This window comes from Salarias fasciatus, chromosome 11 (assembly GCF_902148845.1).
Source record: "Salarias fasciatus chromosome 11, fSalaFa1.1, whole genome shotgun sequence".
Taxonomy (NCBI): Eukaryota; Metazoa; Chordata; class Actinopteri; order Blenniiformes; family Blenniidae; genus Salarias; species Salarias fasciatus.
Genome location: NC_043755.1, coordinates 22,598,185 through 22,621,185, shown reverse-complemented (window position 1 = coordinate 22,621,185; position 23,001 = coordinate 22,598,185). Strand labels below are relative to the sequence as shown.

The following is a 23,001-nucleotide window of genomic DNA, read 5'->3' as shown; positions in this document are numbered from 1 at the left end:
GGAGAGGGCGAGGGACAGTTCACCACTCCATCACAGGTCAAACACACAACTCATATTCACACATGGAGGCAATTTAAGGTCACCAGTTAAAATCACATGCATGCTATTGGATCGTAGTACCCAGAGGGAACCCACATCCACACAGGGAGGGCTTCCAAAGTCCACTGAGAAAAGTCTAGCCCAGATTTGAACCCCCAGTATTCTCATTGGAGTGAGAACGCTGACCATGACACCACTGTGCGATGTCTTCTGCTTCAACCTAGAAATTGTCTTAACGATTTTTATGCTGGCTTTACAGAGAACCCCCTCAACTTGAACCAATGGTGAGACGTTGTAAAAAAACATTTACACTTTGGAAAAAAAAAATCACATTTCTGCTCGGGCTACAAAAAGATAAAGGAAAAACATTTAGGGAGAAGTGGGAATCATACCTGACCAAAAACAAGTGAGACTGTTGTTACCCAGACAGAACAACTATGAAATTGAAGGCAAATCAGTAGTGACAAACGTTCATGAGTATGTATGTGTATGTATTCTTCCTTTTGTTATTGACCAGGACTAACAGCCTCCATGTAATCCATTCAATGTGATGAATGACCACTTCCCATTCATTGCTATGAAAAAACAAAGTGAAAAAAAAAATCTAAACTTGAAATAGTCAAAAAACGATAATCAAAACAAAATCGGTCAAGATAAATAAAGTAGGGGGTTTCTTTTATTATTATTTTCAAATCTATTTCTGATTGACTTGATGGGCTTTTATGGTCAGGATTAATCTTAAATTTGGAAATTATTCAGTGAGAAATGAAATCATGTCGCCTGTAAACTCCATCTCCCAGACTGCCCCGCGGCCCCGTTGCCACAGTAACCCTTGACGTCAGCCGCTGCCGTGATTGGAAGGAAACCCCGTGGACTGCGTTCAGTCGTACGGGCTGAGAGTCAGCTGTGGTTTGGTACGCCGACATCTGCAAGTATACAGGTACGGAACGACTTTTAAGATTAAAAAAAAAATCTCACTTTAATTGAGGACAATGTTCTGTAAGTGCTTAAAGATTACAATAATTCCAGTTGGGTGTTCTTATTGACTATATGGCTGAGGGGGCGACGCTCTTCTATGAAGAACAATAGCCTAGCTTAGCTAACACAAGGATGTGGGATCCGTCTAATAGCTGGTTTCTGAGAGGAACATCAGACGAAGAAGGCGTGTCAGTGCGGAAGGCTTGGCGCTCTGAAATGCTTCTCCACTCTTCTCTACTCGGTCTTCAAACTTCTCAGTCTACTCATTAAAATCAATTCATGAAGTAATTGTGTCTTAGTCGTTTTCACAAACGTTTGTGTAAACGACTTAGTAATTTGGTGAATCAATACACACCCGGTGACACAATTCCCCACGTTTTTTGGTAATGACAGCGCCCTCAAAATGCAACTGTGTTGCATAAATTATTCATTAATTACTGTTTCTGTTCTGCTTGTTTGCAAACCATAATTTGTAGAAAACTAGCAATGTATGATCGCCATCAGGCGGGGAGAAAAACGTGCACCGTTTGTAAAATTGACCAATCGAGCAGGATCGTATTCTTTAATTTACGATAAGTACAAGTCTGAAAGATTTTATTTAAAACATATATATGTTGGACCTGCTGTTTGGTATGAAGTTTTTTTTTTTCTTTTTTTTTTTGTAAAACGCTCGTTCATTTGTCCCCACCTTTCTCGTGGAGCGCCTGTCTTTCAGGAAATAGTCTATGTCATGTTGGAAATAGACGCACAGCTGCAATGGGTTTTTTTAAAAATAAGTTTTAATAATTAAGAATAAAGGGTCTGGTGGCTAATCTTGATTTGGGTTGGTGGATTAGGTGCTTTTTGGTCCGTGTGTTTAGAAACCAGTGAATTAGTGAGTGGCAGTACGCCACGTTCAGCCGCGCCTTTCTCCGCTCACGCCGTTTCCGCTTGTTGTGCAAGCCACAGGTAGAGAGATGGGTGTGGCGGTGAGTGTCTCTGCACCCTGCAGCCTGGATCAGGTTCTTCCTGCATGTCTCTACCGCGACCGAAGAGTGAGATTCCTTCTACACTTAACAACTGCGTCCTACTGAAACCGTCAAAGTTCAGTCGGCATGCACAAATACATGCTGGATACCACGTGGAACGTCAATAGAGATATTTACATCTAATTAGAAATCCTCTGTGTGGGGATTGAGAACAAATGATTATTAATTGCAAAATATGTTGCATTTTATTCTGAAAATCTACACTTTGTTAATATAAAAAAATCGACTAAAATCAATGTGAAATTATCGTTATCTGAAAATATTAATTGAAATTATTGAGTCATTTTGACATTTGCATGCCATTTTTCTCACCTTCATAGTGGTGGTTTAATGAAAATGTAATTTCATAATTTTTGAAACAAAAAAAAAAGCCAACACTTACTGTAGTTCATCTTTTGGAATTAGTAATCGTTACTTTCGTTGAGATGTTGCAGTTGTTTCTGGTTTTCATTTTCATCCCACAGGCTAAGTTGAATCTTTTTGATACCTCTGCAGGAGACAGTTGAATTTCTTCAAACCATATCCAACTGAAGGAAGTCTTTTTTTTTTACCTTCCACCTTAGGTTTATGCAATGTACTTTATATATTTATTGCAGTTTTACTTTAAGGGCTTTAAGGGCGTCCTTGTTGAAATCTCTCTGGAATGTTAAAACTTTTCTCAGTGTTTTGAGACTTTTGGCCTTCCAAACTAATCAATGTTAGTCCACCCTGTCAAACTCGAAGGCATCCTCACATTTGTCCTTTCACCTGCTTCATGTGGGTGTGTTAAGACTTGCTGGCAAACCCTGTCGCATGTGTACTTCTGTTTGATATGTATTGAAGCACTTTAGAAGTAAGAATAAAAGCTTAAAATCTGTCCCGTTACCAGATTGTTTAATTTGAAAAGGTCTGTATAATGAGTGCAATTAAGCTGTGTTCTTTCAAGTACAATTTTTCACTTACTGCTCTGTTTTGGATTGTAAACTGACAGAAATGGGCTATTTTCAGATTTTGAACATGTTACAAAACATGGACTCAGTTATGGAAAAAGTGATTGATGATTGATTCTGAAGTCCCTCTGGCTGTTTTTCATGGGTCAAACGGATATAGGCTGTAAAAGCAGTGATGGGTGTAAGAGGTTTCCATGGCATCCTTTAGACTGTAAACTGGGAGGAGGACTAATGCATCACTGTCACAGTGCAGCGCCTAACACTATCACTGGTCAATTCAAATCACCAGAGGAACTTTTATAATAATCCAATAAAATATTCTCCCTCCTTATTCCAACAAGCAGCTTGCTTTAGGACCCACGTCGCTTCATATGTTTTTTTTCTTTTGTCACTATTTTTCATTAATCTCTATATTAATCATATATTTGTATGGCCTTTAATTTCTACTTGATTCTGTATAACCCTGACATCTTCAAAGTTACATGCTTAATGTAGACATGTGCGATATATCGGCATTTGTTTTGGTATCTGATGAGATTGACAATATTTTTAACCTCTTGCTATTGGCCCAGTTATTGAAAGGGTTTCGAAAATTGACAGTTCAGATATATTTCCATCTAGTTACCATTATGTGTGCAGGTCAGTCACTTAAAGATGGGGAACGTGCAAAAACAAGTGGTTGTGGTTGAGATATTTCGATTAAGCAATTTCATAGATATATGCTGGTGCATATATGGAGGTACCTGCTACAGCTTTAGCCTAAAACTAATACCGTTATTTAATTACACTTGTTTTGTAAAATAAATTACTTTTCATGTTCAGTGTTTACATGGTTTTGTTTGTATAAAATTATCATAGAAACCTGCGTTTACACCAACATTGATATTGGTGAATATCTATCGGACATAACCGTAATGTTAATATCAGATGTCAGCATCAGTCCAAATCTTCATTCTTCTTCAGTGCATCCTTACTTTTATGCTTCAGTATTTTTAAGTTATGGTCATTAAGATTTAACAACAATTAAAAGCGATGTGCTGTTTATTGCATCTGGACTGGTTAACATTCTTAGTATTGCTTCTAAATTAAATTTGCATAAGATTGCCAGAGGTCCGTGTTATTTAGTCAGCCTACTTGTTGTGTTGTTGGGCTTCACCATATTGTGCAGTTCTGATTGTTAATGGAAGCGTTTTTCTGAAAGTGATTAGATTGTGATTGTGTACCAGTCAGACATTGATCACTTGGAGATGATGTATTTAGGCCCCGGAAACTTAAAGAAAGCAAAACCAATGACCTTAAGAACACTTACTGTTGAGCAACGAGTAAGGACACAGCATAATTACAATAGATCATAGATTTTTTTTTCTTTCTGTCTACACAAATGCAGAGACACAGAGTAATGAATAATGTCTTCGCTTGTTTTTTGTTTGATCTCAACCCTGCAGCGCAGTCATGTCTGAGGAAAAAGACAATCTCGTGTCTTTCGCCAAGTTTGCGGAGCAGACCGAGCGTTACGAGGACATGGCCGAATGCATGAAGAAAATGACGGAAGGTAGGCCTGGGCGATTATATGATCGTGATTGTTGATCGCGATTAATTTCCAGTCGATCACGGTGATCAGCTGTGAGCACATTTTCTCGGATCAGACAAGGCAGAAATGTGCCTGACCACAGCCAATCAAAGTCGGCTTTTTCCTGCTCAACTTCCGCCTGAAAGTTGTCTGAGAAGTAACCAGAGATGGAGCTGAACGTGGAGCCGAGGGCAGCGAAGCAGATGAAGTCAGCCATGCCTCGGCGTTATCCTCTGAAGATGAGGCTGCTGCTGACAGGAAAGGCTGCTCCACCCGCACCGCTGCTAGCGCTCCGCTGCTAGCACGCCGCTGCTAGCACACCGATCCGCAAAGAATCTGGTCTTTTTAGTAGGAACTACTTGTGATACAGTTTAACTAACAATTGTTCAGTTCTTCTCTTTTACTGAAAAAACGGTGCATCGCATCATTGAACATATCTCCACGTCTTGCCGCTAACACTCTTCTTCTAACAACATGCAGAGAGCCTGCAGCGCTGCAGCGCCCTGCTTCTTCTGTGGTGTCTGTGTAAAATAAGGTTGAACATGCAAACAGCACCCCTAGTGGCATGAAGTGTAAATGCAGTCATGGCGTCGTCTGTGGCCGTGGTCTGAATGAGGATCTCCCTGGGGTTATGTTTCAAAAACCAGAATATTTATCTTAACACGAATATTGACTGTATGTAAACGTAGCCAGTGTCATCTTTTCAGGCCACTGCACCATACGAGCAACATTCTAAGAGGATAAAAACAATTACTTTTGTCTATTTTTTTTGTGTGTTATTGTAGTTTTGTACTGCTACATTTTAAGTCTAATCTGTCCAATCTAGATTATTTACATTTTGTACATTTGATGCAAGCATTAATGATGGCAGCAGCATATTTAGCATCAGAACTTGAAAATAATGTTTATATTCTAAAGCACCTTCATTATCTCCAGGCGGTTTCTTTAGTTTTTTAATCTTTTATAGCAACAAAAATCCTCAGGGCTGTAAACTGTCACACTGTAACTAACGATCGTTCAGTTCTTCTCTTTTACTGAAAAAAAAACGGTGCATCGCAAGATTTTATTATCTTGGTGCTAGATTTTTTTTTTCCATTTACTGCACTGTTAAGTGAAATTGTTCTTATTTTTCTATGTTTATATTATTTAATTTGCATTGCTATTTACTTAGTTTGTTATTAAATTTTTAACTATTCTATACTTCTAGTTTTCAGTGCAGATGCTTTAAAACTGGATTAAAAACAGTATAACATATCGTGATTGTAATCGAGATCGAATGATATGGAAAAAAAACCGTGATCATTTTTTTTTGCCATATCGCCCAGCCCTAACGGAAGGCAATCCCGAGCTGTGCAACGAGGAGCGTAACCTGCTGTCGGTAGCCTACAAGAATGTTGTGGGCGCCCGCCGATCCTCCTGGCGCGTGATATCCAGCATCGAGCACAACCAAGAGGACGAGTCGAAGAAAGAGCTGGCCAGGTCGTACAAACAAAAAGTTCAGAGTGAGCTGGTCAAAATCTGCAAGGAAGTGCTGGTAAGACATTTCATTCTCCGTCATGAAGGACTTTCGCTGAAATCTTTAGCAGTGAGGTAGCTGCTCTGTAGCAATGGTGGCACAATTCACTCGACGCTGACATGAGTCCGACTGCACATGAAATCTTCTGCGGCTTCATTTTAGACCAGTGAGCTGTCAGAGTGACAGTTTCTCTTACTTGATTTTTCTGTCTTGATCTCCAATTCTCTGCGTCACCACTGCTTTAACGAACGTAGTTTTCATAACTTTGCTGTGTGAATGTGAAGCATCTCCGTTTCTGTTTGAAATGTTGAGTCCAAATCTGTCAGCATCTGAATTTAGCTTCTCTGCTGCCTTTTCTCAGTCTTTTCTCGTGGCTTTCAGGTAAAAATCAACAGAAATATCCACCACAGTGAAACATGCTTGGTCCATGAGCCCTCGTCTCATGTTGACTCTGTTCCTTGTGGCAGTGTGTTGTGGAACACCCTCACTGTTAACTCCTGAAACATGCACTAGCTCCCTATGAGCAGCAGGAACAGGCCATTAAGTGGAGCATGCCTGCGCTAGGTTCTCTATATGACCTACATCTCCAGTAAAAGCTCATCAGGAGTTCAGCAGCCTGGCTCCCTCATCTTTCTCCACCCCCACCACATTTCATTTCTGCTCCCATCCTCTTTTCCACTGCCCTTACCCACTCTCAACCTTTGCTCCGTGTTCATCTGTTCAGCCCATCTTGTTCTCCTCCCCCACGCTTTAATGTCATCTGATTCCTCGTAGTACAGCCTCCCTTATTGGGCTTTAAAGCAGCTGTTATGTAGCACAGCTGTGCTGAAGGTAGCCTGCCCATCTCTCCCTTTCTGTAGGTCAGATAGGAAAAGATGCAGAGCAATGCTGCTAATGTTCACTTAAAGAGCATATCAGGTCTGTCGTGGGTTTATAAAGTATGACAGCCCTAAGATTGAGACAAATATTTCTGTTGTTTCCTACCACAGGAACTCCTGGACAAGTATCTCATTACAAATGCCAAGGCACCCGAGAGTAAAGTATTCTACATGAAAATGAAAGGCGATTACTACCGCTACTTGGCTGAGGTGGCTTCAGATGAAACCAAAACAGGTAAGTGGGTGGTAATGGCTGGCAGGGAGTTGCCCAGTGAGAGAGTTGGTCCATAGGATGGTCATTTACTGTTAATCCCAACCCATGTTGGTATCATTTAGCTTGTATCCAGACCTGCTTCATGCTGAGCATTTGTAAGGCTCCAATCAGTCCCAATATTTTACATGCACAGTTGAAGGCTTGTGAAACATGACAAATTTCTTATTGCGTCCCTACTGTGGTACATGGAGAAACTGAAAATAGCTCAGAACATGGATCTTTTTGACAACACTCCATCTCCTTGGGAATGGGTGAAAACGGCACTTTCTGAAAATGCCCGGGCTCCATCCCATATCGACGGCGAAACTGCTGCTACTGCACATGCGCTCCACAGCTGTAGTAAATAATTCTTCTGCACATGCTCAGTAGATGGACAACAGCAATATTTACCTCCAGAGTCATGGCTCCCAGTCTGTACTTTTCTGGGACTTAATAGATTTCTGTTAGAGAGTCACCATAATGGCCGCCCGGTGTTGTCGTCTGTCCATACGGATGTTTGTGTGCTCACCTTGCAAAGCAGAAAAACTCACTTCAAATGTTTTTATATAAACGGGCCTTAGTTTAATGTTCTTCCAGGTCAATCATATTGAAGTCATAGGCTGTGTTCGAAACCGCATACTGCCTACTACATACTTCCATACCCATACTGCATACCCAGTCCATCAGACAGTATGCAGAGCATTTACAGCATACTACAGAAGCTGATTTCACTTTAGCTCTGAACTCTTCAAATGTCTAACTTTATTGAGATTCTTTTTTAAATTAGGCGACAAAGTGGTCGTTTAGAGCCCAAGTGTGTTGCTTATTTGTCCGAATACCAACCGTTTATGATTTTGTTCAGACGAATTCGGCAAAATTTAAGCCAGCCGCAGTGAGCAACGCATTTCCGGTTATTTTCACAAAAATAAACTCCACCTTTCCCTTTCTCATGCAAAAAACCTTAGTGATAAATCTGTGCTTTTACTTTGAAAACAAGAAGCCAGCCTTTCAGCAATGCATCTTGCTTAACATCGCCGTTTGGACCGTTGTCCCATTAACGGAATTGGACCAGTTACGATGCCTTACCGACTGAGAGTTTTTTCGGCTCTTCGACGAAGATCGGCTCGCCGTCTCCGGCTGTCCGTTGCATTGCATCTTGGGTAATTTCAGTATGAGTAGTAAACCCACGATGCGTACTCAACATTTCTGGCGAATGCAGTATGCATCCGGGAACTTCTCGCATACTCACAAATCGCATGCTGCCAGTGTAAACCTACTGCATACTCAATAAGTTAGTATGAGTAGTAGGTAAGTATGCGGTTTCGAACACAGCCATATTTTCTCTGCAACTGCAAGTGCTGATTGCACCACAATAGCAGTAAATGGTGAGCTAGCAGGTTAACAGCCCAGAGGTTTGACAGTAGACGGTGTTTATACACTGAACCCAACACTTCTTTTTGCTCCCTTTTTTATAAACTGACCTCAAAGATCTTAGACTTTTTCCATGTGCAGAAAGGCCTGTTTCTCCCAAATGTTCACAGATGTGTGCAAGTCTGTGTAGTGAGCACTCACCGTTTGCCGAGATAATCCATCTACGTCTCGGGTGTGGCATATCGGCATGCTGATTAGACAGCAGGATCACTGCTCAGGTGTGTCTTAGGCTGGCCACAATAAAAACACTCTAATATGTGCAGTTGACCAGAATGCCTGTCTGATACAACCGCTCACCTCATACGGTGCAGCACATCTCCTTAGCATAGAGTTGATCAGGTTGTTGATTGTGGAATCTTGGGTCCACTCTTGTCCACTTCAGTGCAAAGTTGTTGGATATTGGCAGAAACCGCAGCCTGTTCTTATATATGGTGTGTTTTCAACTCCTGGGAATAGGGATGCACATGGTTAACCGTTCAACCGTTAACCGATAACAGGAACTTTGACCGGTTAATTTTTTTTTAAGCTCCAGCTGGAGCGGAGCTCTCCACAAAGCCCCTGCGTCTTCATGCACGCTGGCATTATATTACAGATATCAATGACGGCGCTGCAGATGACTCCTTAATTCACTGATTAATTCCAGGTGCCTTCATGTTGTACAGCAGGGGAGGGTGTGTATCTTTGTGCGCATTGATGCATGTGGCGCAAAACTGGCGTTACACTGAATATTATTTTTTTTATCTCCAGACGCCGCGGGTCGTCCAGATTCACAGTGAAATGGTTCGGTGTGAAGCCGCATCATCCAGATAAACATTAAGCTTCATCAGAACTGTTTAAAAATCGGATTTCAGAAGCTAAAACTTTATTTAGGAAATTAATCAGAACACACAAAAAAAAAAATCACCAGCGCGCTCATTCTCCACATAATTTAAAAAAACAATAGGAGATGATTGAAGCCTACAGTGCTGTTAATTATATCTAAATCTTGTAGCTTTTTTTACATTTTAGATGAGAATTTGCTGTCATTGTAAATCCGCAGTTAAGCACTGGACAGCGCCGAGGAGTCACTCAGCTGAGCGCACATTTCCGTGTCGGAATGGTGGGACGTCTGCGTGTCGGAATAGCGGTATTTCGGAATGGTGATCTGTCTAAATGGTGGTGCGTCGGAATGTCGGAGCGGCAGCATGTAACCACTCAGCAGGGCGTTTAAAGGTCGTCCATGCTTCGCGTCGCTTTGGAACCTCGGCGCTCCACCGATGCGCACGCTGTGCGCGTTCAGGCGCACTGTTCCACACATCCTCCAGAAGCTTTTCTGGCACTACAGACTGTTTCTCTGCTCCTTTATTACAGATTATTTAGAGAAAATTAAGCACATATATTGTCAGTGAGTTATCATTTAATATTAAAGTTTATTTAGCCTTTTTTTTTTTTTTTTTTTCTGAATCGCGGGGGCGGCGCCGGAGCGATTCCCTCGGAAGACCTACTCCTCCCTCCAGACAGTCTGCTGTCTCCATCCACGAGATGCCGTCACTTTTACTGTCATATTTTGTTTTCTGTGGCGCTCTGTGGCGATGCGTATACCGGCGCGACCTGCGCGCAACGCGGTCACAAATTCTGGCTGCTGCGCGGACGTCCGCAGATCGGTCCGCGCAGACCAATGCGCAACGCACACCCACGCAGACATGTGAAGCATGGACGGGCTTTAAATCTTATCGGTTAACGGTTATTAACCGGTTAAAGGGCATCGGTTAACGGTCATAAAAAATATATAAAATGTGCATCCCTACCTGGGAATCATGTCCAGGTCCTTGAAGCTTTGGCCCGTGCATTATCAAGCTGCAACATGAGGTCATGGATGAATTCACAACAGTGGGCCTCAGGATCTCCTTACCGTATCTCTTCATCTCAAAGTGCCGTCAATAACATCCACCAGAGTCGATTGTCCGTAACGTACGCCCACCACCACGGACCACTCCCGTTACAATGTTAACGTCAGCAAAGTGCTCACCCACACCCGCCATCTGCTCCGTGCAGTGAAAACCGGGATTTATCTGTGGTGAGAACGCCTCTCCAGAGTGCCACACTCCAATGAATGTGAGCACGTGCCCATTCAAGTGTGCTGTGATCCTGGCCTGCTGTGCTTCCACCGGGCTCTGCGACTGGCAGGCCGGTTGGTTGACTTTTAGGAGACGGTTTCTGGTAGAGAAATAAACCTTCATTTCACAGGTAACAGCTCTGGTGGACATAACTGCAGTCAGCATGCCAGTCGCACGCTGCTCAAAATGTACAACCGCGGCATTGTGCCGTGTGATGAAGCTGCACGTTTGGTGTCCTTTTATTGTGGCGAGCCTCAGACACACCTGTGCAATAACCCTGCTGTCTAATCAGCATGCTGATATGCCACACCTGTCAGGCGGACGGTTTATGTTGGCAGAGTGCTCACTACACAGATTTGGACTGATTTGTGAACAATTTGACAAAACAAGTAATTATGGATGGCCTACATTGAACAAGTCTTCGATCTTTGAGTCTTTGCTCATGAAAACCCGGAGCAACAACAAGTGTTATGTTTATTATTTTTTTTCAGTGTGCTTGGTGGTTCGCTGCCAACTACGTATGCTACACGTGCTTTTCCAGTCCAGTTTTAGTTGTACGAGTACAGTATTTGAGTGTCTGGGGTGTCATGGACTTGGCATGAATAAGTGGCTCCTTGTCGATCTCTGGTCTCTGTAAAGCTGCTCAAGTCTTGCTGAGGTGAACTGATGTGCTCCTATCTTTTAATTTATGGAGTTGTGAGAAGTATTGATCTTTTAATTAAACTCGTTGCGAAAGCACAGATTGATGCCGACATACATCCTGCATATCAGCATTAATGATGCATGAAAACATTCCGTTTCTTATCGATATGACACTTCCTTTGAGGTCAAAAGGTGTCCAGTGTTCTGATGGTTGCAGTTTATACTGATGCTTTATATAGAATCATTCTTCACTTGTCACATGTGCCCAGTTTGAGTTGCGTGTTCTGTGTTTTATTATTCTGTAACATGTTCCTCTGCTCTTTTGTTTTGTTTTTAATTTCAGACACTGTTGGCAAATCGCAGGAGGCCTACCAGAATGCTTTTGACATCGCCAAACAAGAGATGCAGCCGACGCACCCGATCCGTCTCGGACTTGCTCTTAATTTCTCTGTGTTCTACTACGAGATACAAAGTTCCCCCGACCAGGCCTGCCAACTGGCCAAGCAGGCAAGTTCACATTAACATGAGTTTTCTCCCTGTGGTGTTTGTGAGATCTTCTGGTGTTTCCCGTGTTTTGGTTTTCTTCCAGCGTTTAGTAATGTGTCATTTGTCCTGCAGGCTTTTGACGACGCCATTTCGGAGCTCGACACACTGAATGAAGACTCGTACAAAGACAGTACGCTCATCATGCAGCTATTGAGAGACAACTTGACGGTAAGTCAGTCAGTAAATGTGAACCAGCCGAAGTGACTCTCAGAATCACTCCACGTCAAGTGACAACGCGTTGCTTTTATTTCATTCCGGAAAAGTTTCACCTTTACGTAGCAACATAAGTGACATTTTCAGTGTTTCCGAGCGAAACCCTGGGAGCTGAGCGCTGTGTACTGTAGGCTGGAGCAGCGACGCATGCTGTCTCAGCTGGGGGAGTGGCTTCCAGCTCTCTGGAGGAGTCTGTTAAGATGAGCTCATGTCTGTGTTTGTGACCCTCCTCTTCCTCTTCTCTTCCCTCAGCTGTGGCACTCTGATGGTCAGACCGATGAGGCAGAACAGCAGCAGAATTGAGCCAGGCCCCCTTTCGTCATCCCTGTCTGTCTGCCTGCCTGCCATTGTCCAAGCTCATCTTCATCAGGATCGTTAACACCGACACCACCTCATCGTCGTCGTTCGATTTCCATCCTTTTTTTTTTTTTTTTTTTTTTTATCTGTGTCCCTCAGCACTCATCATCCTCCATCGGTTTACTGTTCCTTCTCCTGTAACTGTGTGGAAAGGGGATGGGGAGGGAGGGTACGTTTTCAGAGGGTGTGGCAAGTTGATAAGTTACCCAAGTTGGGGGATCAGGGTGCCTGACCTTTGACCTTTTCTGTATTTGGGAGCAATACCGGTGTCGCGTTATTCTGGTGGTGGGTGAGCGAGCAAGCGAAGTCAGAGAAAAGTCGAGCTGTGTGTGTGTGTCCTGCTTGGTCCTGTTCGGGAGTCCCTGAAGCAGGAGCCGACTCGTCACCCGAGGAGGCGGCGGCTCGGTCTGTACTGAGGGAGAGCGAAGACAGGAGGCGTAACGGGGGAGCGCTGGAGATGGAAGACTAAAGATTACATTCCATTTACTCTCAGTTGCTCAACTTTCTACTCATTATGTTGGGGTTATTTTTTTGTTGTCGTTGGGCTTTTTTTGGGGGGTGACCTGCTTTTTGTACTTAAGTATCAATTACGAGGTATAGAAAATTTTGAAGAACAAAAGAGCACACAACCTTGTATTGTTGCTGTTTTGTATGAGCACAGCAGTAAAAACAATCCCACGTGCTTATCTAGTTACTGGTTTTTCAAATTACAAATGTATTTGTTTCGTCCGTCTTTTAATACTTGCCTGAACTGCATGTTGGGAGGAGGGAGCTTGTGGAGGAGGAAAGTCGTTGTTGGGCTGTTTAGCTTCGTTTGTCTTTTTCATACAGAATACCTGAGCATAACTGTTATCTGGGGGAAAAACATGTAATTTCATGTAAGTGGAATAAAAAAAATATTTAAAGTTTCACTGTCTCTGTGGTGTTGATTAGTCAGTACTTTCTGAGCGGCTGAGGCCGATCACCCACATGAGTCACCCTCAAGAACTTCCTGCCGTGCACTGAACCGGCGACGTGCGACGCAGCAGCAGGTTTAAACTGTGAAAATGAAAAGTACTTGGGCGAAGGTCTCGGATGTGAGCTACGCGTTGCTCTGCAGCCAGTTCTCGAATACGCGGGCCAAGGCTTGGAAAGTATTTCGGTCTCCTGGGTGTGTCTGCTCTGCTGCTGTGACTGTACTTGCAAAGAGGGCACAACCGCTGCAGAGGAATGAGTGATGAGCTGCAGCAAACCCCAGCGAACGTGCTGTCGGCGAGGACAGGATCCAGGAAACTTGGTCCCCACACTGGAAATAAAGCCACTCACTGGGTTGTCAGCAGTGCGTTATGAGCATGGCTTTAGGGTTGTAATCGGAAACGTTGTGGCAGCACTGGAACATTTCCTGGTGGAGTCGCCGGCCTGTAATTATTGCTCTTTGCCACCTCCTGCAGGCCTGTCTGCAGAGGAGCACTTCACTGACTGCTTGGTGACCTAAAATGACTCCTACTGAGATGCCTGCCGTGAGATTCACCTGTAACTTATTAACTGTTCACTATTGAAACAATCAGGTTCATTCAGAAGTTAAAACATAAGTAAAGACGATCACAGATCCAGGAAAAGGGCAGCATTGTCTGTACATTTTCTGTATCGCTTTGCGTTACTGGAACAAATTCCAGCTGAATGAGTGACTTGCTGGTCACACCCAGGACAGATCAACAGTCCAACACGAGGATTAAAGCGATGGACAGACAGTTTCCCTCTCACACACATTCAGTTTAGTGTCACCGGTTGATTTCAGACATGGTTCTGGACGGTGGAAGAAAACTGGAGCACCACTACAACGCTGCAGCTCCTGGTTTATTTCAAAGCTCTTGATTTAGTTTTTTGTTCAAGTGTTGGTTTTCTTACACACCTTCTTATCTGTCAGACTTGTTTTTATCTTGCACTGACCGTTCAGTTCCTCCTGAAGTTAAGATAAAAACCCAACGCTGAGGCGAACATTCATAGACAAACAGCCACACGCACACATTTACCACTAAGGGGTGATTTAAGGTCATCCATCAACGTCACATGCATGTTTTTTGGACTGTGGGAGGAAAGCCACGCACACATGGAGAGAACATGCAAACTCACACTGACCCGGTTGTTTCTGTTATCAGAAAATGAAGCCAGCTGTAGGAGGCTGACATGTTGGAATTTTGGAGCCAAAGATTAAAAAAAGAGACAGTGGGGGCGGGGCCAGAGAGCAACAAGGGGCGGGGCTGACTGAGAGCAAGGACTGTTTTTGTGTGATAATGTGTGATAATTTTTATTAAGAACAAGAAATAAACAACACCAGTAGAATAACAACTTCACACACTTTAATATTATATAAAGATAAACCAAAAATATAGATAAACCAACAATTGGTTCAGGTTGACACAATATTCATCTGAGTTCATCAAATCTTCTCTCCACAGGGTAGGAGTCGGACGGAGGGTTAAATATTTGGAGACTGTTGCATGAATCAGGAGTGTTAGCAGTTACTTGTGAATGCACATCTTGCAGCTGCAAAAGGCGGCTACTGTTGCACTTTGATCATTTTCTTAACATTCCCTCTTTCTTCTTCTTCTTCATTGGAATGATGCTCTGAGATGCATCACTCCACTATATGGGATCTATCTGTCTTGACCTGATGTGGAGGAGACCCAATCAGGTGTAAAGATCTGCCCTCTCACGTTGATGGGTGAGTTTGACAGATAAAGTCAATTCATGAATCACTGCCACACTTCGCCATTAAATGATTAATTAAATAATGAAATAATCCTGTCTAGATTTACATGAAATGATTGGTATTTCAAAAAATTAATGACACCTTTAATGGCACATTTAAGAATTTAATTCAATATTTAGTCATCAAGAGACATTTAGGTAATTATTTAAATGTATTTATTTAATTTTGTCACCTCCCATCTCCATACTCCTTCTCTGGTTAAATGCTGACTGTAATCCTATTCATTTGAATTTCAAAATTGATTTCATTGATAGTTTGCCCTGTACACTGTGCTGGATGTCCTCTGTGATTTCTCTGTTGTAAGTACGTCTACTTACTGATATGAAGCTGAAATCTCTTGGTGGTGATCTCGTTTTGTAGTTGTTTGTATTTGTTGCTGCACCAATTTTGTTGCAGAAAACAGTTTTTTTTTCTCCACTTTTCCATAGGATTGCAGGATGATTCATGACTGGAGGAAAGCAACACAGGGGCTCAAGGAAAACACAAATCTTTTCTTTTTTTTCTTTTGTTTTTGCAATGTTGAGTTCCCTGGTGTGTAGATGATGGGGGAGGAGAACATGGCCGAGGCAGCAGGGTTCTTCAACAAACTCCAGCAGTATTGATGAGCATGAAAGAAAAAAATATTCTGGAACTCTTTACATTTATATTTGAGAAAAATGAGGACATGTGGTTGTTTTTGGATGAGATGGAAGATTTCCAGGATTATCTGTTGTTCTGTGAATGCAGAGTGTAAATAAAGGTCTCGAAGACACTAGAATGTTTTTAAAAGATTTTTTTTCATTTCACGTAATTATTAAATGAGTCCTTGTTTATGCCTTGATGAAAACTGAAGGCAAATTGATGTTTCACCAATGCTGGACTGCTATAAATGAAAAAAAAATAGTGCCTCAATAAGGGGAAAAATATAATCACATACATACATTTTATACATTGGTTTGGTTCATGTCTTGAAACAGAATTTACCTTATCAAAACAACATGGACAAACCTCCAGACTACTTGGCAATTGCACAAAACAGACTTGTATTTCTCATTCATCTCATCAGAGTGCACGTCTTAGTTCATTTCACAATGTGTCACGTCTTCAAAAACAATTAAATACAGATACTCTACATTTTGCACAATAGATGGTGCTGATCTGAACTGGTAGACTGATTCTCAGTGTAATAGTTGTTCTTTACACAACATGTCAGTATCAGTCATCTCATGCACAACAATCTGTTCAACTGTCAAAATTATTCAAGGGCATATTTTAAAACCAAGACTACCAAATATGAGGACAGAAGACCGCTCTGCTTATTTGATCAGTGCACCTAATATTATTTACGTGGTGATCCAGATGGTAAGCCAGGGGTTATAAAACACTGTCTGCTGATTTGTCAGTACATTTTGTATAAATGCTCTGACAAAAAGAAAATATGGAACAGGGTTGGGTGAAACGTATTGGTTGGGACAAAACATTTAGCAAAGGATCATCCCGTAATATTCTCATCAGAGATGTACTACTTATCAACAATGAATGTTTGAATTCGAATCGACCATGGTCGGTCGGTGAGTCGAAATCTCTTATAAACTCTCGCGAGACTTGTGACGTCGGCTGGCTGTGACCGCGCCGTGGTTTGGACGGGATCTGGAAACAACCTCCTCCGACCTTCCTTTCATTCCCGTAATCCGTCTGCGTAGGGTGTGCTCCGGAGCTAGTCTCGGCACACATTTTATTATTATGAAACAAACCAAAAGCTAGAGAGCACACGCAGACATATTTTTATAAGAAAACTTAAAAAAAATCGGTGAAGCAGGATTTGATTTGCCAAAACCCCAAAGTTAACGGGAAGAAGACGGAAAAACGGAACGTTAGCAAGCTAAAGCTGTTAGCATTATTGTTGGAAGCGTGGGCGATTAGCGTTAGCCGGTTAAACCCGTCACACACACGTTTCCTCGTATTTTCGGAGATAGTAGCTCGCTAGAACATTTGTTTTACTACACTGCCTAAAGGTTGGGGGCTTCTTAAAGCGTCTCGCAAAGGATCAGTAGTCCCAGTTTGCTGAAATCCGCCAGCCACATCGGGTAGGCCGCGCACCGACATTTTGCTAATCTTAGCTAAGTAGCCCACGTTGCTGACTGGTGGGATTTTTTCACGCCGACAGTTTGATTTCGTTGACGATTTTTGTCTGGATTCTCTGTTTTTTAAGAGTTGCCACGTCGTTTGAGGACACGAGTCGTCCGCCATGAATCCGAGCGCTCCTAGCTACCCCATGGCCTCCCTGTATGTGGGGGACCTGCACCCGGACGTTACCGAGGCCATGCTGTACGAGAAATTCAGCCCGGCCGGGCCCATCCTCTCCATCAGGGTGTGCAGAGACATGATCACCCGCCGGTCCCTCGGCTATGCCTATGTGAACTTCCAGCAGCCTGCAGATGGTGAGTTTCCTCTCCTGTAATGTGTCAAGGAAGCGCCGTGCCTCCACCTGACTCCATTTTGAACACGCCGTCTTGTAGCATGTGTCAGTCGGCATGTTGATAGCTACAGGAAACAACCAGCTTCTAGTCCTCAAGTGTCCGTCCTGTTTGGTTTTATGCAACAGAAATGTCATTATGTGCTGTAAAAGCCTGTTGCCAAGTACGGGTAAAGACACAGCAGCTATAACAGCAGGAATGTAGTGATAAAGGGTGAAAGTCCAGAACGTTACACCCAACAGGGCATGCAGCGACAAACCGGTTTGAAACTGGAGTGTTCATGTTTTACCCCACGGTTTCCCTCCACATGCTGATGAATTACACGGGTTGTTTTAACTAATCAGCTTTGATTGGTGCAAAGTACGCCACAAAATGCCAAATACTGCAAGATACTAAATGTTTGATAAATTTCCACGGACTGGGTTGTTGAACATTTAACAGTTGTGGTCCTTGTGGGTAGTTATGGCTCAATTAGTAGAAAGAGCCACTTTTTTGGGAGGTTGGATTCCCTCTACTCACATGTCGGTGTCATTGAGCAAGACACTGAATCCAAAGTAATCCCAGTGACAGTAGCAATGCAGGTAAAGGGTGAAATTCAATTACATTGGATCTAACTGCTAACCTAATGCAGTCCTCACTTTGAAACTGTAATATTCAGTTTTTGCCCCCACAATGCTGTTGGGTTAGATTTTTTTTATTTTATCTAATCTTTAATTAGGAGGAGATGAGTGCGAGATGACCACTCTACCAAATAAACCACATCTCTCCCAGTTTGGAATGAACTCATCTACTTTTATTTGTCTCCTAAGTCAAAGAAGATGGAATATGCACTCAGTGCTTAGAAATTTGCATTACCTGGGTTTTTTTTTAAACTACGTAGTTTTTATTGTAGCCATTGTAATAACAAGCAAATGCAGTCAATGCCATTTCCAAGACTCCTTTGGTGGGGGAAAATTTCACACCAACCTGCCATTATATAACACAGTTAACCTTTAACCTTTATGCCACCACTGCCCAACTCTTTAGTTGTTTATTTGATGAAGAGCAGTGTCTTTTTGACAAATATCACCTGGGGGGATGTCTCCTAGTGTTTGAATGAAGTAAGATTTTAGAATTTTGATCGTGTTTGAAGCTTCATCTTGAGGGCCCTCCCTTCAGTGTTCTTTTTTTTTGTGATCTGTGTAGCCGAGCGAGCCCTGGACACCATGAACTTCGACGTAATCAAAGGCCGACCTCTCCGTATTATGTGGTCGCAGCGTGACCCCTCCCTGAGAAAGAGCGGAGTGGGCAACATCTTCATCAAGAACCTGGACAAATCTATCGATAACAAGGCCCTGTACGACACCTTCTCCGCCTTCGGCAACATCCTGTCCTGCAAGGTGAGCATGGGGGCTTGTCCCCCCACCCCTGTGTCAGTGCCGTGTGTCGACATGGAGAACACTTACTTTGCATGACAGGAGTGAAACTTGTCGAGTGGGTTGTGTTTGAAAACGCATGGTGTTTGTGAAGGTTTTTGACTCCCCTAAAATCTTCCTCTTCCAAGGTGGTTTGTGATGAAAATGGCTCAAAGGGTTACGGCTTTGTGCACTTTGAGACCCACGAGGCTGCCGAGCGCGCCATTGAGAAAATGAACGGCATGTTGCTCAATGACAGAAAAGTGTAAGTGTGGTTACTGTTCCTTAACGCATCAATGTAGCTGTACATTTTTTTTACATCTAATCGGTGTGATTTCTGTGTGTAACTGCATCTTGTTTTAAAACTCACCTCCCATTCTCAGCTGACTCTGCCATTTGTCTTTTACCTGCTTAGATTAGGAAAGTGGTGAAAGCTTAACGGGCCAGAAGGATCAGTTCAGTCCAGTTGTGCTAATACAGCACCAGCTCATGACGTGTTTCAGTAAAATGTAGGCAAAGACCAACAATCCCACATGGTGAGGAGAGAAGCTGAAAAACACGTAGCTGAATGTGCCTCTCAGGGAAACGCCTGGCCTGAGTGGTTAGGGAAAATGATTGGAGGAAATAACTAATTTTTAAAATAATCAGTAACTTTTTACACCCTGAGAGTTAGAAACACAAAAGTCAGGAGTAACCCTTTGTGCTGGTGCTTTTCCCTGTAGTCCACACCCCAGTGTTTAATTTATGCTTTCAGATCTTAAAACGTTCTGTGGCGCTGCTAAAAGCATCCACTCAGCAGAGCGGCACCCATCACACTTCATGCATCATCCGCTTTCCTAATAGCGCTTCTACAAGTTACTAAGCGAGGTTAGAGCACTTGTCTCTGTGTTTTACATTGTTCTCTTCCGTCACAGATTTGTTGGGCGGTTTAAATCCCGTAAAGAGCGGGAGGCTGAGCTCGGGGCACGCGCCAGGGAATTCACGAACGTTTACATCAAGAATTTTGGAGAGGACATGGATGACGAGAAGCTGAAAGAACTGTTTGGCAAATATGGTAAAGGAGGTAGATTTAATGCCCTCGGAGCAGTGACGGCTGAGGGTGCGGCCGGAGGGATGGGACCTGCTCTGTGTTGACCAGCTGCTGTTTTTGACAGGACCCGCACTCAGTATTCGCGTCATGACTGACGAGAGTGGCAAATCCAAGGGATTTGGCTTTGTCAGCTTTGAGAGGCATGAGGACGCACAGAAGGTGAGAGCCGCTCCCGCTGGAGCCTGGTGTGGTAGCTCACCCATGTACTGCTTCAGATCACTACAAACCTGCTTGTTTCCTCCCAGGCGGTGGACGACATGAACGGCAAAGAGCTGAACGGCCGGCAGGTGTACGTGGGCCGCGCACAGAAGAAGGGCGAGCGACAGAACGAGCTCAAGCGCAAGTTTGAGCAGATGAAACAGGACCGCATGACCAGATATCAGGTCAGTAGGCTTGACTTGATGAGCACATCTTCATCTTTGAAGTTAAAGTAGCAGGGCACTTTTGAGCCCAGACTGTTCCCAACCTCCACTCAGAACCTTAACTCGACCCTGTTAAACTCTTTAGACAGGCAGTGCTGAGATGCGTTTTGAGGGGAAAACACTAACTTGTCGTTTGTCCTTGAATAAACCAGGGGGTCAATCTATATGTGAAGAACCTGGATGATGGCCTGGATGACGAGCGTCTGCGCAAAGAGTTTTCTCCCTTTGGAACCATCACAAGCGCCAAGGTAAGCACTCAACGTGCAGTGAACTATAAACGTTGAGTTTTTCATCTTCAGAAGAACAGTGGTGTTCAACATTTTGAACAAGTCGCCACTCTGAGAAGGACCACATTAAATGTTGTTTTTTTTTCGATCTGAGCAGAGTGAGTTGACCTCGTGTGTCGTCCACAGGTGATGATGGAGGGCGGCCGCAGCAAAGGCTTTGGCTTTGTGTGCTTCTCCTCCCCGGAGGAGGCCACCAAGGCCGTGACCGAGATGAACGGCCGCATCGTAGCCACCAAGCCGCTGTACGTGGCGCTGGCCCAGCGGAAGGAGGAGCGCCAGGCCCACCTCACCAACCAGTACATGCAGAGGATGGCCACCGTCCGCGCAGTGCCCAACCCGGTCCTCAACCCCTACCAGCCCGCTCCCCCCTCCGGCTACTTCATGGCGGCCATTCCCCAGGTAGAGGGTGCATTTCATCAGCTTCAGTTACCTCAAGCAGCCTAGAGTTCGTCAGCTACCAGCAGCAGGCAGCAATGCTTTACACTCCCCACTGTCCAGCAAAGCGAAATGGATCATGTGATTTTTATTTTTCCCCCCTTCCTTCTCAGGCCCAGAACCGCGCTGCGTATTACTCTGCCAACCAGCTTGCCCAGCTCCGTCCCAGCCCCCGCTGGGCCACTCAAGGCGTGCGGCCCCAGCGTAAGTGGTCGTTTATGTCACATCAGCCTCGCTGAACGATGTCGAGTATCCACCAGTAACCCGATCGTCCGTTTTCTTCTCAGATTTCCAGAACATGCCCAACGCCATGCGCCCGTCAGCTCCCAGGCCCCAGACCTTCAACACCATCCGTGCTACCACGACCACCAACACACAGGTCCCACGCATGATGGCCTCCCAGCGCATGCGTAAGTCTCGCTGTGCTCACTGCCTCTCACTGACCCAGAACACTGCATCGGCAGTCGAGTGACAGAAGTATGTCTCTCCGACTGTGTCCAGCCACTCAGGCCCTCAGCCAGCGCCCGGCCAGTGCTTCAGCCACAGCCGCCCCAGTGCGTGCCATGCCCCAGTACAAATATGCAGCCGGCGTGCGCAACCCTCAGCAGCACATGGCCTCCCAGCCACAGGTCACCATGCAGCAGGTGAGCATCCGTTTTTCTTCCGCTCGCTGTAAGGCAGTGTGGCTCGGTGTGACTTTAATGCAGAAGCTCCGCAACAGAGGCCGACTTCATGTAGTTCATCAAGATTTAAATGGTTCAAGAAAATCTAGCACTTTCTTCACCTCGTGACTGAGATAAACTTCTTGAAAATGCAGATACTTGCAGGCCGGCTCTGTGTGACAGTTGCCCAGTGGTTGTGATTGTATGTTCACTCTGAGCAGTCCATGTCTTTGGGCCTAAATGTTTGTCTTCCTCTCTCAGCCTGCTGTCCACGTCCAGGGACAGGAGCCCCTGACCGCCTCCATGTTGGCTGCAGCTCCACCTCAGGAACAGAAGCAGATGCTGGGTCAGTGCTTCACCTGATGAGCCAGACTGGAGAGAAGAGGAGAATTCTTGAAAAAGTCACTCAAAGCAGTTGTTGACTTTTTGTTTTTTTTTCTTCCTCTCTCTTGCAGGCGAGCGTCTGTTCCCTTTGATCCAGAACATGCACCCCAGTCTGGCTGGAAAGATCACCGGCATGCTGCTGGAGATCGACAACTCCGAGCTGCTGCACATGCTGGAGTCACCAGAGTCTCTGCGCTCAAAGGTCGGTCCCTTTGCTCTCCTCCCGAGACCTCCTGCACCTCCTGCACAGCCTTCCGGGGCCAGCTGTGACCGGCGAGCGCTTTGTGTTGCAGGTGGATGAGGCCGTCGCCGTGCTTCAAGCCCACCAGGCCAAGGAGGCGGCTCAGAAGTCCACCACCCCCGCTGGCGTGCCCAGCGTCTAAGGTGGGTTTGATCACAGATGAACACGGACGTCAAAGTCAAAGAACGGCAGTGAACGTGCGTTTGTGTCCTCTTCTGTCTTGCAGAGCATTTTGAAACCTGCTTCACCGATGGAAAAAGAAAAAAAAAAACAAACATTGAAAAAGCTAAAACTCTGAAAACATCGCAAAATGATAAATTATTTCTTAAAAAAAGAAAACGATTGACTCTGCCAGGTCTAGGGATGGTTTGACTAGGCCTTGATCATAAAGAAAAATTTGTT

The 23,001-nt window shown here is 44.2% G+C and overlaps 2 protein-coding genes across 2 annotated transcripts; both read left to right on the top strand.

Moving 5' to 3' along the window:
- Positions 1 to 900: 900 nt before the first annotated feature.
- LOC115396236 (14-3-3 protein beta/alpha-B-like) lies at positions 901 to 13,387 on the top strand. The gene is made up of 7 exons (XM_030101975.1): positions 901 to 979; positions 4,420 to 4,526; positions 5,882 to 6,078; positions 7,050 to 7,173; positions 11,704 to 11,867; positions 11,979 to 12,074; positions 12,372 to 13,387. Exons 2-7 carry the CDS (start codon positions 4,427 to 4,429, stop codon positions 12,420 to 12,422), a joined length of 732 nt encoding a protein of 243 aa, XP_029957835.1. The 5' UTR covers positions 901 to 979; positions 4,420 to 4,426; the 3' UTR covers positions 12,423 to 13,387.
- A 3,487-nt stretch (positions 13,388 to 16,874) lies between these two features.
- Positions 16,875 to 23,001, top strand: LOC115396235 (polyadenylate-binding protein 1). Its single transcript, XM_030101974.1, has 16 exons — positions 16,875 to 17,294; positions 17,420 to 17,648; positions 18,870 to 19,063; positions 19,228 to 19,343; positions 19,993 to 20,132; positions 20,233 to 20,327; positions 20,414 to 20,551; positions 20,743 to 20,838; positions 21,004 to 21,276; positions 21,426 to 21,516; positions 21,600 to 21,722; positions 21,814 to 21,956; positions 22,236 to 22,320; positions 22,430 to 22,560; positions 22,652 to 22,742; positions 22,826 to 23,001. Exons 2-15 carry the CDS (start codon positions 17,456 to 17,458, stop codon positions 22,739 to 22,741), a joined length of 1,908 nt encoding a protein of 635 aa, XP_029957834.1. The 5' UTR covers positions 16,875 to 17,294; positions 17,420 to 17,455; the 3' UTR covers position 22,742; positions 22,826 to 23,001.